This window comes from Priapulus caudatus, unplaced genomic scaffold, assembly GCF_000485595.1.
Source record: "Priapulus caudatus unplaced genomic scaffold, Priapulus_caudatus-5.0.1 Scaffold546, whole genome shotgun sequence".
NCBI lineage: Eukaryota > Metazoa > Priapulida > Priapulimorpha > Priapulimorphida > Priapulidae > Priapulus > Priapulus caudatus.
This window is the reverse complement of record NW_014577607.1, coordinates 110566-123342: the sequence shown is the minus strand read 5'-3', so window position 1 is coordinate 123342 and position 12777 is coordinate 110566. Positions and strand designations below refer to the sequence as shown.

The 12777-nt window shown below is 45.4% G+C and overlaps 1 protein-coding gene across 1 annotated transcript in view; it reads left to right on the top strand.

The window, feature by feature from the left end:
* The window catches only part of LOC106811498 (metabotropic glutamate receptor 1-like), a 105510-nt gene that overhangs the window by 69589 nt on the left and 23144 nt on the right, over nt 1-12777 (top strand). Inside the window, exon 2 of the mRNA XM_014815138.1 lies at nt 10118-10364. Coding sequence (XP_014670624.1) covers nt 10118-10364 — 247 coding nt within the window. The remainder of the gene's footprint in view (nt 1-10117; nt 10365-12777) is intronic.

Genomic DNA, 12777 nt, shown 5'->3' with positions numbered 1-12777 from the left:
AACCATCCATCTGACTCATCCATTCATCATTCAATCCAATCCATCCATCCATCCATCCATCCATCCATCCATCCATCCACATCCATCATCCATCCATCAATCAGTCAATCAATCCATCCATTCATCTATCCATCAATTCATCCATCCTTTCAGTCCATGCTATCCATCCATCCATCTATCCATAGATTCATCCATCCACTCCACCCACCATCCACCCATCCACCCATCCATCCTCATCTATCCATCCATCCATCCATACATCCATCGCATCCATCCATCTATCCACACACCCACCCACCCACCCACTCACCTCATCATCCATCCATCCATTCATCCATCCATCCATTCCTCCATCCATCTATCCCATCCATCCAATCCATCCATCCATCCAATACATCCATCCATCCATCCATCGCATCCATCCATCCAATCATCCATCCGTCCGTCCGTCCGTCCGTCCATCCTTCCGTCCACCAATCCATCCATCCATCCATCCACCACTCATCATCCATTCATCCATCCCACCTATCTCTCTCTTCTTTCTCTGCTTCTCTCCCATATATAATATATATATATATATATATATATAGTTGCTCAGCGATTTCCTGAATAGGTTCGGGTAAAACGCGACGACAGCGCACTCGGCATCGAGAAGGATTGAGAATCTACAGAATTTCCTTCTTCACCTCGTTATCGTCCAATTAACTAGGGTTTCGTACCGATGTAATACGGAATAACTCGTCACTCGTTTTCTTCGCTCTCGTCTGCTTAAGCGTAAGCCGATATCATCCTCCCGATTACCATCCTGCGATTAATAACGCCCTGGCTGGCTTCTCACTCCCTAGCGTTTAGGTCTCCCGTTCGAATAAGTGCTGCGTTTCTTCCGCTGGACGTTTGTCCAGCTCGAGTAACAGTGTATATGTATTATTGAGGTAGCTGGTTAGTTCCCAACTACTACCTCCGTAAAGTTTGTCGGCTCGTCGGTATCCTGATTTTTTTGCACATAACAAGCTTATCTTGTTCACTGCAATACAGGCCGTCTCACGCTACTGTGGTATGGGAGCCATTACCCTCAAAAATCATTTCTAAAGAATTTAAACCTAGAATCTTCAAATCAATTTACAATGCCATTAATCAATTTACAAAAGTTTAAAATTAATTTACAAAGTAACAATTTATTTATAGAAACATAAGTTATAGTTCCAATTATTAACATGTTTAGGAATTCAATTTACAGATTCTTAAATTAATTTACAACATTTTCAAAATCAATTACGGAAAATACAATCAAGTTATATTTCTACAATATTAGAAATTACAAAGTCACAATTAATTCATGTATCTACAAACCAGTCTACTGGTTTGTAAATCAATTCATAAAAGCTACAATTTATTAACATGTTTACGCAATCAATTTACAAGGATTCTAAATTAAGGTTATAACATTACAAATCCATATTATAACCGAAACATACAAATCAAGTCACATTAGTAGTCATGTATCTACAAATCAATTCATAAAAGCCTACAATTTATTTACATGTTTACGAATCAATTTACAAGATCTAAAATTAATTTATAACATATACAAATCAATTTTTACGAAAATACGAATCAAGTCACATAGTAATCATGTATCTACAAATCAATTCATAAAAGCTACAATTTATTAACATAACAAAGAATCAGCTTATTTACTTCCAAACCAACTTACAGCTTTGCCAATGAATTTACGTGCGCCCCGCGAATACTCCGCCCTATCAGGAGAAAGTTCAAATCAGATTTACAACTTTCCAATGATGAAACTCCAATCTCCACCGTACCCAGGGTACGTTCCGGCAGTACCCTGGGGGACATAGACCCTCTCAGCACTACCACTACTACTACTACTACTACTACTACTACTACCGCTACTGCTGCCACTGCCGCCGCTGCTGCTGATGATAATACTGATACTGGTATTGATACTGCTACTGCTACTGCTACTGCTACTGCTACTAGCTGCTATTGTTACTGTTACTGCTCCTACTACTGCATCCACTGCTGCTACTGCTGCTCCTGCTGCGGATGCTAGTGCTGCTGCTACTGCTACTGATGCTGCTGCTGCTGGTGGTGGTGCTTCTGTTGTTGTTGCTTCTGCCGATACTACGACTGCGTATACTGCGTATACTATATAACAGCGCAGCGTATACTGCTGGTGCTCTTACGGTTGCGACTGATACTGATACAGATACTGATACTAATACTGATACTGATACTGTTACTGATAATGATACTGATACTGATACTGATACTGATACTGATACTGATACTGTTACTGATACTGTTACTGCAAATACTACGGATAAAGATCCTACAAAGCTCTATTTCACTTCAGAAAATGACAAGCATGGTTTCATCTACTATACCTGTTTCACTCTAGCGTCGACTATCACAAAACCGAGTACTAATTTAATGTCTTGGTTTTAACCACTGGCTTCCATATTATGTTTTGACGGTTCATGTTTTACACCATGAGGTGGCAAGATGTTAAATGTTCGTCATGATTCAACCCGAGAATTTGAATTATTATTGCTGCCCTTGTTGATGCACAGACATGAGATATTTAGCTTGATTGGCCAAAATCCGTATATTCGTTATACCACCTGGCCTTATATAAGAGCTGATATAAGAGCGTCTATCTTTGATTTCATTCTTTCCGTTTGATATTAATGGTCGCAGCTGTAGATTCTACACGCGAGCCGTTTATACGTGTATGCTTTCTTACGTCTCTAATGTTTCTTTTCTCTAATATTTTTTGCTTAGCTACTGTTAACGGTCTTTCCTTCCCGAGTTGATGTGATTATGACTGTGTGTACATGGCTTCCTAGAGTTTGTACAGGTACGTGCGCGTTTGCGAGCATGCTTGTGTGTGTGTTCGTGCGTGCGTGCGCGCGTGCGTGTGTACATACGCGCAGGCGTGCGTGCGGGCGGGTTTGCGTGCCTGCGTGGGTGCGTTCGTCTTATTTTTTCTTTTTTGCGGTTATTGGATCCTTGTCCGAGCGAGTCAATTCGTTATTTGTAGAAATGGCTACTAGATAAACATCTCCCTCGACGCAAGTAAGTAACGATACAAGACGTACGACCATTAGCCAACCCGTTCTGCCGATTATGAAACCATTAGTTTTTGAATGTTTTATCTTCTCCAGTCACTCTCGCGTTTATCTATCCATATAAATAGCAAGCACGAGAGGGACACGTCTAGATCGTCTTCAGCGCATGTTACGCTGAATGGCTTCAGAGATATGGGTTTTTTTCTGGCTAGGAATGTGTGGTGCATATCCTCCTAACCAGGCAAGACCGTCACTAGCGGTTAAACTAACTTTGTCTGTCTGTCTGTCTGTCTGACTGACTGACTGGCTGTCTATCTGTCTGTCTGTCAGTGTGTTGCAGATGCGCAATTAATAAAACACTGTAAGTTTGTTTCCCTAATTGGAAATGTTGTATCGCGCGTTGAATCGCAATTAAATTAGCTGATAAAATTCAATAGCATGCATTTCGCTTAACTGTCGCGAAGCATTACGAACGAGCGACTCTAACATTGTGAGGATTGGATCTGTATCAACTAACAACGAAAAACACACAAGTCAATAATCTGCACACCCCCAACGTCATTGAGCAAAACAGAGTAAAGGCAGCACGAGAAAAAGCCAGTCGTAATTGCTGCAGCATCTATGCTCTATAGAAGCTGAATTTATTACCATAGTTATCAGGAATCTGCTGCGCATACATACGTACACGCCTCCGCGACTACTTCGCCGCTTCATTGTGCGTGCGACGCTCGCAGTATTATCCAGTTGTATGGCGCTTTGCCGTCAGCGAGCGGTCAGCAGCACGTATCGCCTTACGCGCGCACGAGCGGGCAGAAAAATCTAATCAAACATTTCGAATGGAGGTAGGGGAAATTACCCTCTCGCGGATACACGCGCCGCGCGCACGCCGCGACGCGGCTCGGTTTACGGCTTGCATTGACGCGTCGGCAACGACAAACAGTCCGCTGCCACGCCTACTGTGTTCTTGCGCCGGTAATGCACGGCGGGCGATTCGCTCGGTGATTGCCGACGACTGGTATTTGCTTGTGCGGAGCGCATGAACGCGAAGCTCGCCAGCGCGCGCACAGACGAGGTGGCGACGACCTACTCTCGCTCTCTGTCTGTCTCTCTCTCTCTCTCTCTCTCTCTCTCTCTTTCTCTCTTTCTCTCGCTCTCCCTCTCTCCCTCCGGGAAGGACTCACGTGCTGCTTGATTCGGGTTTCCTTCGCATCTGCTGCCCGCGTTTTTGTGTGTCGGAAGAAGGAGGGGGAGGGATGGTCGTGGAATCGTGGCGCGCCGATGACGCGGCGCTGTGATGGGTAAAGGTGGAGCCGTATGTATGCCTGTATGTCCGTATGCCTTTCCATGTCTGTACGCCCATTCGTGCGGACGTTCGAGTGCGTGCGTATACGCGTGCGTATACATGCATTCGAGCTAGGGTATGTGCATGCGTTCGAACTTGGGTGCGTGCATGCGTTCGAGCTTGGGTGCGTGAATGCGTTTGAGCTTGGGTGCGTGCATGCATGCGTTCAAAGCTTGAGTACGGCTCATAGGGTCTATTCTCACGGTCCCTCGCACGCGACAGCAGCGTCGCGCCTTTCAGATTCCCGGCGCACGTTGCTATTCTCTAATAACGACATATATGTTGTACTGTGAACGTGTTGAAGATCTCCGTGTAGTTCTGTAGCGTCGACAGCGTAGAAGGTAGCAGCGTTCTTTCGTTAGCAAATGGTAAAAAAGTCTCGTAGATAGCAGAGGTAGAGCCGTAGTCGCAGATTAGTTATTGACTTTATTACTTGACACATGCATATATAAATATATACAACACCACCGCCTAGCAACCATGCCTATAAGCTCCGGCGCCTCGTCTCGATCTCTCTCCGACTCGCTACATAGTCTCTCTCTAAATCTTATATTTTGTCGGTTCTCTGCTGTTTATATATAGCAGCTCGAAACCGGATCTAACAGAAACTACTTGACAAAACCAGACCTTTGCTGGAAGCAAGCGACGCGCGTCACCTATCCCTATCGCAAAGCGAGGCGGGAGGCGCGCCCGTCCATTGTCGTTGCAGGTGTGACGTGCCAAGCGTCGCATTCTATTGCCACTGCTTGCTGAATACAATATATACAACAACACCTGCTCTGCTCTGTGAAGAGAGAGATACGCGACGGAAACAGCACTATACCTGCGTCGACGGAAAACACCTTTGCATCGCCCGATGCTGTGCGTCACTAAGATATCCCCGCCGCATCCTCGTTACAGCATCATCCCTCGTTCCAAGCTTTTCAAAAGCCAGTGCACGCGGGAGCAGACGAGAGTGTTATCAATAAGTGATTAATCTGCAAAAAGAATCCCGCGCACGCGCTTGTCCGCACAGCTTTATCGTTTTTTATTCGTTTTTATTTGCTAGCGGACAAAGCTCCGGCTACATTTAAGGTTGAAAAGCGAATCGCTTCGACTTCTCCCTGAATTGAAAGCCGCGCGACGACAACACGCGGTGTGCATCTTGTGTAACTGACGTCACGTGTCGTCAGATGACGTCAGGGAGCGGTCGCTGGCCTACCGCGTGACGGCTTATTTATTAGAATTTACTATATACCGTGTACATTGCACGGATATATATATATATATATATATATATATATATATATATATATATATATATATATATATATATATATATATATATATATATATATATATATATATCAAGAGTAGATAATAGATTACTATTATGCACTTTTGATATATATAATTATATAGGCACGGTAGCGATATTTACATTTTTATGCGGTATATTATATGATAATGCAAACACACGTACAAACCTAACCTCTGTGCGTACGTACGGCATGATAAACACTGTATCTATACAAAATAAACACGTGTTTCACTTGGGCGTCCCTCGTCATAGGCGCGCCGTGGCGGCAAGCGCCGTCTGCTGAATAGCACGTGACTGCGAGGGAAAAAAGGAACGGATAGCACCGCGAAACCTTACGCCGTTTGTAAACACGCAGCGGGGCGCCATGTTGGCATCCGGGCATTCGCGGTGTGGCCGGCCCAAGAATACTCGCGGAGTTTCGTGCCATTTACTTACAACTAGGCGCAGACGACTGCTACCTCTGATGCTGGTGCTCCTTATTCCCTGAATCCGTACCGTGAGCTGTCGAACAGTATGAACAAAATCTTACAGAATGAACAAAATCTTCCTCATGCAAACTGGCGTCACTGATTCCGGAAACATGTTTTGTGAACGGCCGTGCGATCGCTCTATTACGACATGCATGTTCCCCGAATATCAGTCGTGATTTTCAGTTCAGTTATGTGACACAGTTCGAGACAGCAGAAAAGCCGTAAGAAAAGCCCTGTTATGCACCTGGGTGTATGCATGAGTATACTATAGCAATTATGGTCTCGCTTTCGACACTAACACAAGCTAATAGCCGAGAAGAAACCTACTATTTGTTGCTAAATTCCTACGATGAAAAATACCGTGCTGGCTCGCGGGACGGTCCCCTGTCGTCTCTGCATCCGCTCCTGTTCGAAAGAACATGAAGATCTATGCGTTCTGCGGTTTCTTGCAATAAATCTAGCGCAGTTAATTGTGATTTGCATGGTTTTTAATGCATTAGGCGGATTAATCATGTTTACCGGAGAGTGACATTGGCAAAGAGATATGGGGAATGAGAGTGAGAATGGACGAGATAGAAAGACGGAGAATGATAGCTAGAGGGGGAGTGGGCAGAAATTGTGAGGATTAGACAGGCAGAAACAGGGATTGGCAGAGAGAGTGAGAAATTTGCCTTGACATTGTAGATTTTTTCACGTAAATTTTATTAGCGTTAAGTTTCCCTGTAGCCGGAGTGCATTTTTATCAGAAATATCTGCTTTCTTTTAACGCAAGCAACACGTGCGGCTTGAAAATGGACATCGAGCACCACAGACTCGCATCACGATTGAACGCGTAGGCTTCAACCCACTCACGTCATACTCACTCACACACACATACCACATACATAGACGCACGCACACACACACACACACACACACACACACACACACACACACACACACACACACACACACACACACGCGACACACACACACACACAGCATCACACACCACACACACACACACACACACACACGCCGCGTATACATAGATCATATACATGTATATACATACACAATGTCATGTTCGTGGGTAAATTCTCAATTGTTAATTGGCAGCTAATGATCGTGAATAATTATGTTGAATATTTCTGCGACGCACGTCTATAAATTTGCTGTCAGTTGTACTTACGGCCGCATCATCAGCAGGAGTTTATCTCTAATATCATGCGCGCGGTGTCGACGTTAGTAAAGAGTCGTAGTATAGAGAACGTGGCTCTATCCATGTCGTAGCGTGTTCATGCATAAATATTGATATGCAGTGAGCGAGAGAGAAGGGGGCGAGAGAGAACGAGAGAGAGAGAGAAAGAGAGAGAGAAAGAGAGAGAGAAAGAGAGAGAAAGAGAGAGAGAAAGAGAGAGAGAAAGAGAGAGAAACAAATAGAGAAACATTGATAGAGAGAGAAAGAAAGCGTGAGAGAGATATCTAGATAGATAGAGAGGGGCAGTGCATTCGCGCGCCCCCCGCGCGAGAGAGAGAGAGAGAGAGAGACGAGAGAGAGAGCGAGCGAGAGAAGAAGAGGAGAGAAGAGAGAGAGAGAAGAAGAAACCGAGAGAGAATAGAGAAGAGAACGCGACGCGAGAGCAAGAAGTGAAGCCAAGAGAGAGGCCCAGAGCGTAGAAAGTGACAGAGAGCGCTGTGAAATAGACGAGATGAGAGAGAGAGATGAAAGAGAGAGAGAGAGAGACGAGAGAGAGATGACGAGAGAGAGAGAGAGAGAGAAGACTGAGAGGATCTAACGTATACATTTACTCTTCCCGCGTGCTCGAACTTTGCGCCGCTAAAACTCGTTGCGGAAGCGTCGCCCCATGGCGCGACGCCTCGTCAAAGCCAGATCCGTATATATAGACTTATATATATCTTATATATTATATATTATCTTTATATACGGCTCTGGTCAAAGCCATTGTTCGGGGCGCCAGCACGCTCGTCGGCGGCCGCACAGATAATTTGTCGCCACCGAGCCATGCCGACAAACTTTTTTCACAAGCAGTTACCAACGAACTCCTTCGCTCAAATGAAGGCAGTCCTTCGGGTCGAGGCGTCGCGGATCGGACTTCAAGCCACGGAGCACCGCTCGATGACTGAGAGCAATATATACATGTGTACATATAATTATACACACACACATATATATATATATATATATATATACAAACATGTGTATATATTGTTCTTAATGCGAGGGTATCGAGACGCTGGGACAACGTAAGCGCCACCTGGTGGTATTTACGCATGTGCCAACCTTCCTCTGCTGCGCGCGCAGACATGCAGGCGCGTGAGGAGGAGAGTAGCGGTGATGTTCGTATCCGGACCAGCCTCTGACTCGTAATTCTATCGGAATTCTATCATAAATCTATGTCTGGTCGTCGGCAGAACAGCGCGCGGCGTATAGCTAACGCGTAATATTTTATCCCGTTAATAATTACGTTCCTGATAATTTATCATCGCGCGCCGCGCGCTCATAAGTCTATTAGCTAGAAAAGTTAATTAGTGCATTTCAATGGCCACGTGTTAGTTCCGGCGCGGTAAACATGGCGTTCGAACAGAAGAGTCGGAAACGTCATACTGACTTGAGCCGTACTATTGTTTTATCCAGTGTTGCGCACACAGCCGGTAATAATGGTACCCGCCATTGCAGTTATTACGCTATCCAACTTAAAGATAAGGTATGAGATGAGTTGAAGATAAAAAGCCATCGTAAAGATAAATTTGCTTCAGGCTAAGCGAGAATAAAAATACAATAGGTTATATCAAGCTAAGATAAACCTTCCTAATAATACGTCAGCAGAAATTTGCTATTTTATAGATAAAAACCGGATCAAAGATAAGTCGGTTTACAGATAAGTAACTTGAAGATAAAACGGGCCTGATGATTAGCCAGCTTAACGATAAACTAACATCACGGTAAGCCTAACGATAACGGCAAAAGTATTGCGTAAACGGATGTGCTGGTAACTGATGACGGAAACTGGTAATTAATAATGTTTAACCTCAATTCTTAGCTTAGCATGTTCTCTAGTGTCGTCACAGGTATCCCTCTTCTACGCGGTGTTTTAACAAACGTAATCAATAGGAAAATATTTTTGTTAAAATTCATATCCAGATAACAGATGAGCATGTAACAGTGTAACCCTAACCCTAACAAAAGAACATAAACTTAAGATGATAAAAATTTCCCCTATATATAAGCGGGTTATTTTGTAGTTTAATAATGTAATGTTTAATGGATTAACAGTTACTCGTCTTAGATAAAGCTCCATTATACACTGATATTTGGCATGAATACATTCTCGCGTCTTTTGTTCAGTATAGGTAGACCAACCGATGCAAAAAAACTGGCATCCATTAATCACCTTAGAAGATTCTGGCTCTTTTAACGGCTTTTTTGTTCAAACGTCTTCAACGTCTTAACGGCTTCAAACGTCTTAACGGCTTTTTTGTTCCGAAAGTTAAGCAAACATCATGAAATTCACTTCCTATTTAATCGCTGCATAAACGTATTACGGTTTTCAATCCTTGTGAATTGCTACTATCTTCATACGTAATCTGTAATTCTTGTCTAAATACAATGCATTAGCATAATGATATCATTAAGATTTACACGAAGCTAGCGTTAGTTGCCACGCTCCTAATATATAGCGTGCGTGCGTGCGTGCGTGCGTGCGTGCATGTGTGCGTGTGTGCGTGGCTGCGTGTGTGCGTGTGTGCGTGTGTGCGTGTGTGCGTGGCTGCGTGTGTGCGTGTGTGCGTGTGTGCGTGCGTGCGTGCGTGCGTGCGTGTGTGTATAATGCGATTTATCTTCGCATAGACGCGGCTATAGAAATGAGACCGACTTGTGCTAAGCGAATTGCCTGGCTTTTCTCTCTCGCAGGCGTGTACGGAAACGGCGGCATCGAAGCATTCAAAAACAAAGCACGCGACGAGGGCATCTGCATCGCCACCGCCGCCAAGGTGAAGAGCAATGACGATGCGAGCGAGTTCGACGCCGTCATCAAAGCGCTAAACTCCACGCCGAAGGCTCGTGCTATCGCCTGCTTCTGCGAGGGAAGCACGATACGTGGATTGTTGGAGTCAACGCGCCGACTAAACATGGTCGGCTATTTCACGTTCATTGGCAGGTAAGCTAGCCAAGTAGCATGAGGTGAGTAGTTAAACGTTGTACGTAGGGGAGGGGCAGGCTGGGGAAATCATGCGGGCGTGTTAGGACGCAAAAAATATCACGACGCTTTCACGTATATTGTCCGTTGGCTCTCATGTGATAAACTACCGTGAGTAACCGGGTTGTTAACAAGCAATGCGAGTACAACCTCGCAACAGCATCACTGATAATTAATGAACCAGTGTCCCGCACGTGGGGCGTGAACGTGTGATGAACTACCGTCCTGTCCGCTGGGAAGTTAACTGATAGGCTAGAGTTCTACGGATGGGGCGTTAACTGATGGGCTGGTTATAAAGACCTGTGTACCACCACTGAGGGGAACTAATGGGCCAGCGTTACGTGTATACGGATGCCAATCTGTGACAGACTAGAGCTCTGTTTAGTCAGGGGCGTTACCTGATGCGCCGGAGTCCCGTCAACGTGCACATTAACTGATGAACTAGCATCACATCTGCACAGGAATAAAATGACGGATCAGCGTGCTGCTAAATAAAGCTATAATAATCCACGAGAGGTCGTCGTCCCGCCTACCAGAAACTTAAAAGGACCAGGACCCTCTTAAACCGATGGTCTAGTCTTGAAACTTCGACAACGGTGCTGATTAGCATGCAGTGAAGCAACGTCCCAGCCAGGAGCGCTGAACCTGTGATGAGTCATGCAGTGTCTTGTTGGTGACCGCGCTACGCTAGTGTCATGCCGATGAGGTTGGGATATACTCAGAGCTAAACGCGTGCCCTGTGGCGGACCGGAAACTATTCGGCATCACGGAGCTAAGCTACTTAGTACGTAAATTATAAATCAGAACACTTAGTCTGCGCGCATCGGCGAATCAAGCGTAGTCAGTGCAAATAACAGCTGGCAATGAAGACTCTCTCGATGCCCCCTTGCTGCAATCCATATATATAGCCACTGCATCATGCCACTGTGAGTTATACATAGAGCTAAATGTATATATATATATCAAGAGTAGATAATAGAGATCTCTATTATCTACTCTTGATATATATATATATAGTTGTAGAATCGCCCCCAGACTGAACCGCGTCGATATACAGATAGACAGTATTGAATAAACCCTATGTGCACATGGTCCGTGCCACTGCTACTGTCGGATGTAGTGTGAAATCGTGGTGGAATGGCCTTTCAGGTATCTGCCCTCAGTGTCAGTATAGCCATCTAGATATCATCACGAAAAAGACAAGGCAACGAGATCAATTTCAATTCCACATTTCCGAGTCGACTGCATGGACTATCGCTACCATCTCAGCGATTTTCGGTGGATATACGTGTATACTGCCGTGTCTCATTCGTGCTGCTCTACCTATACAACGCTGTACTTACTGGACTCATTTCAATGTTCTCGCTTACGCTACAAACCCCTATCGTTTAGGCTCGTTTACCCGCAGCTCTCTCTCTCGTATAGTCCGCGTTGATCATCATTGGCAAAGCACAAGTGGGTAGGAGACCCTGGCCATGACGCTTGGCGCGAGTTCGGCGATAGCGACGGTAGTATAGGAAACAGTGCGCCACATTCCCTCCCCGGTCCTTCGTTAGACCACAGTGTTTCGTCGCAGATAATGTACTCGCTACACAAATACGCGGGTGAATGTACTGAGATTTAGCTTAGAGTCGATCGCTTTTAGGTCCATTTAGGCCTTACGCTAATTGCTTCAAACCCTACAACTGCGTGATGCACTCGTCGGGGTCACACTAGAAAAGCATATCATGAACGAACTGAAACACATTTGTTATATATATGGGCCTCTCTCTCTCTCTCTCTCTCTCTCTCTCTCTCTCTCTCTCTCTCTCTCTCTCTCTCTCTCTCTCTCTCTCTCTCTCTCTCTCTCTAATTTTAATATCTAGTACAGAATCATCTTCACCTCGGGGAGGGACACATATTCGCGCCCCTACTCGCGCTACGTAATCATTTCACTCTAGCGAGTCTCGAATTTTTTTCTTCTATCTATTATTAAATAACAGCGACGTGCATGCGTGCGTGCGTGTGTGCGTGCATAATGACACCCGTGCGCGCGTACGTTCGTGCGTGCGCGTTGGCACCCGTACGTACGTGCGTGCGTGCGCGTTGGCACCCGTACGTACGTGCGTGCGTGCGTGCGCGATGACACCCGCTTGCGCGCGTGCGTGCACGATGCCACCTGTACTTGCGTGCGTGCGTCACACCTCCCCACCGCTTTCATTGACTCCCTAACTCCCACCATCCACCCGCCCGCCCACCCGTCTGACGTACGCCGCTGTGTGTGTTGTCATTAACTCGCTGTTGCGATGTTTGCCTGTCGTTACGCGTCGTGGCGAATTTCACATCAGACGAGCGACAGGTGATTGTTTGGATCGCGCGTGGAAGGGGAGGGGAG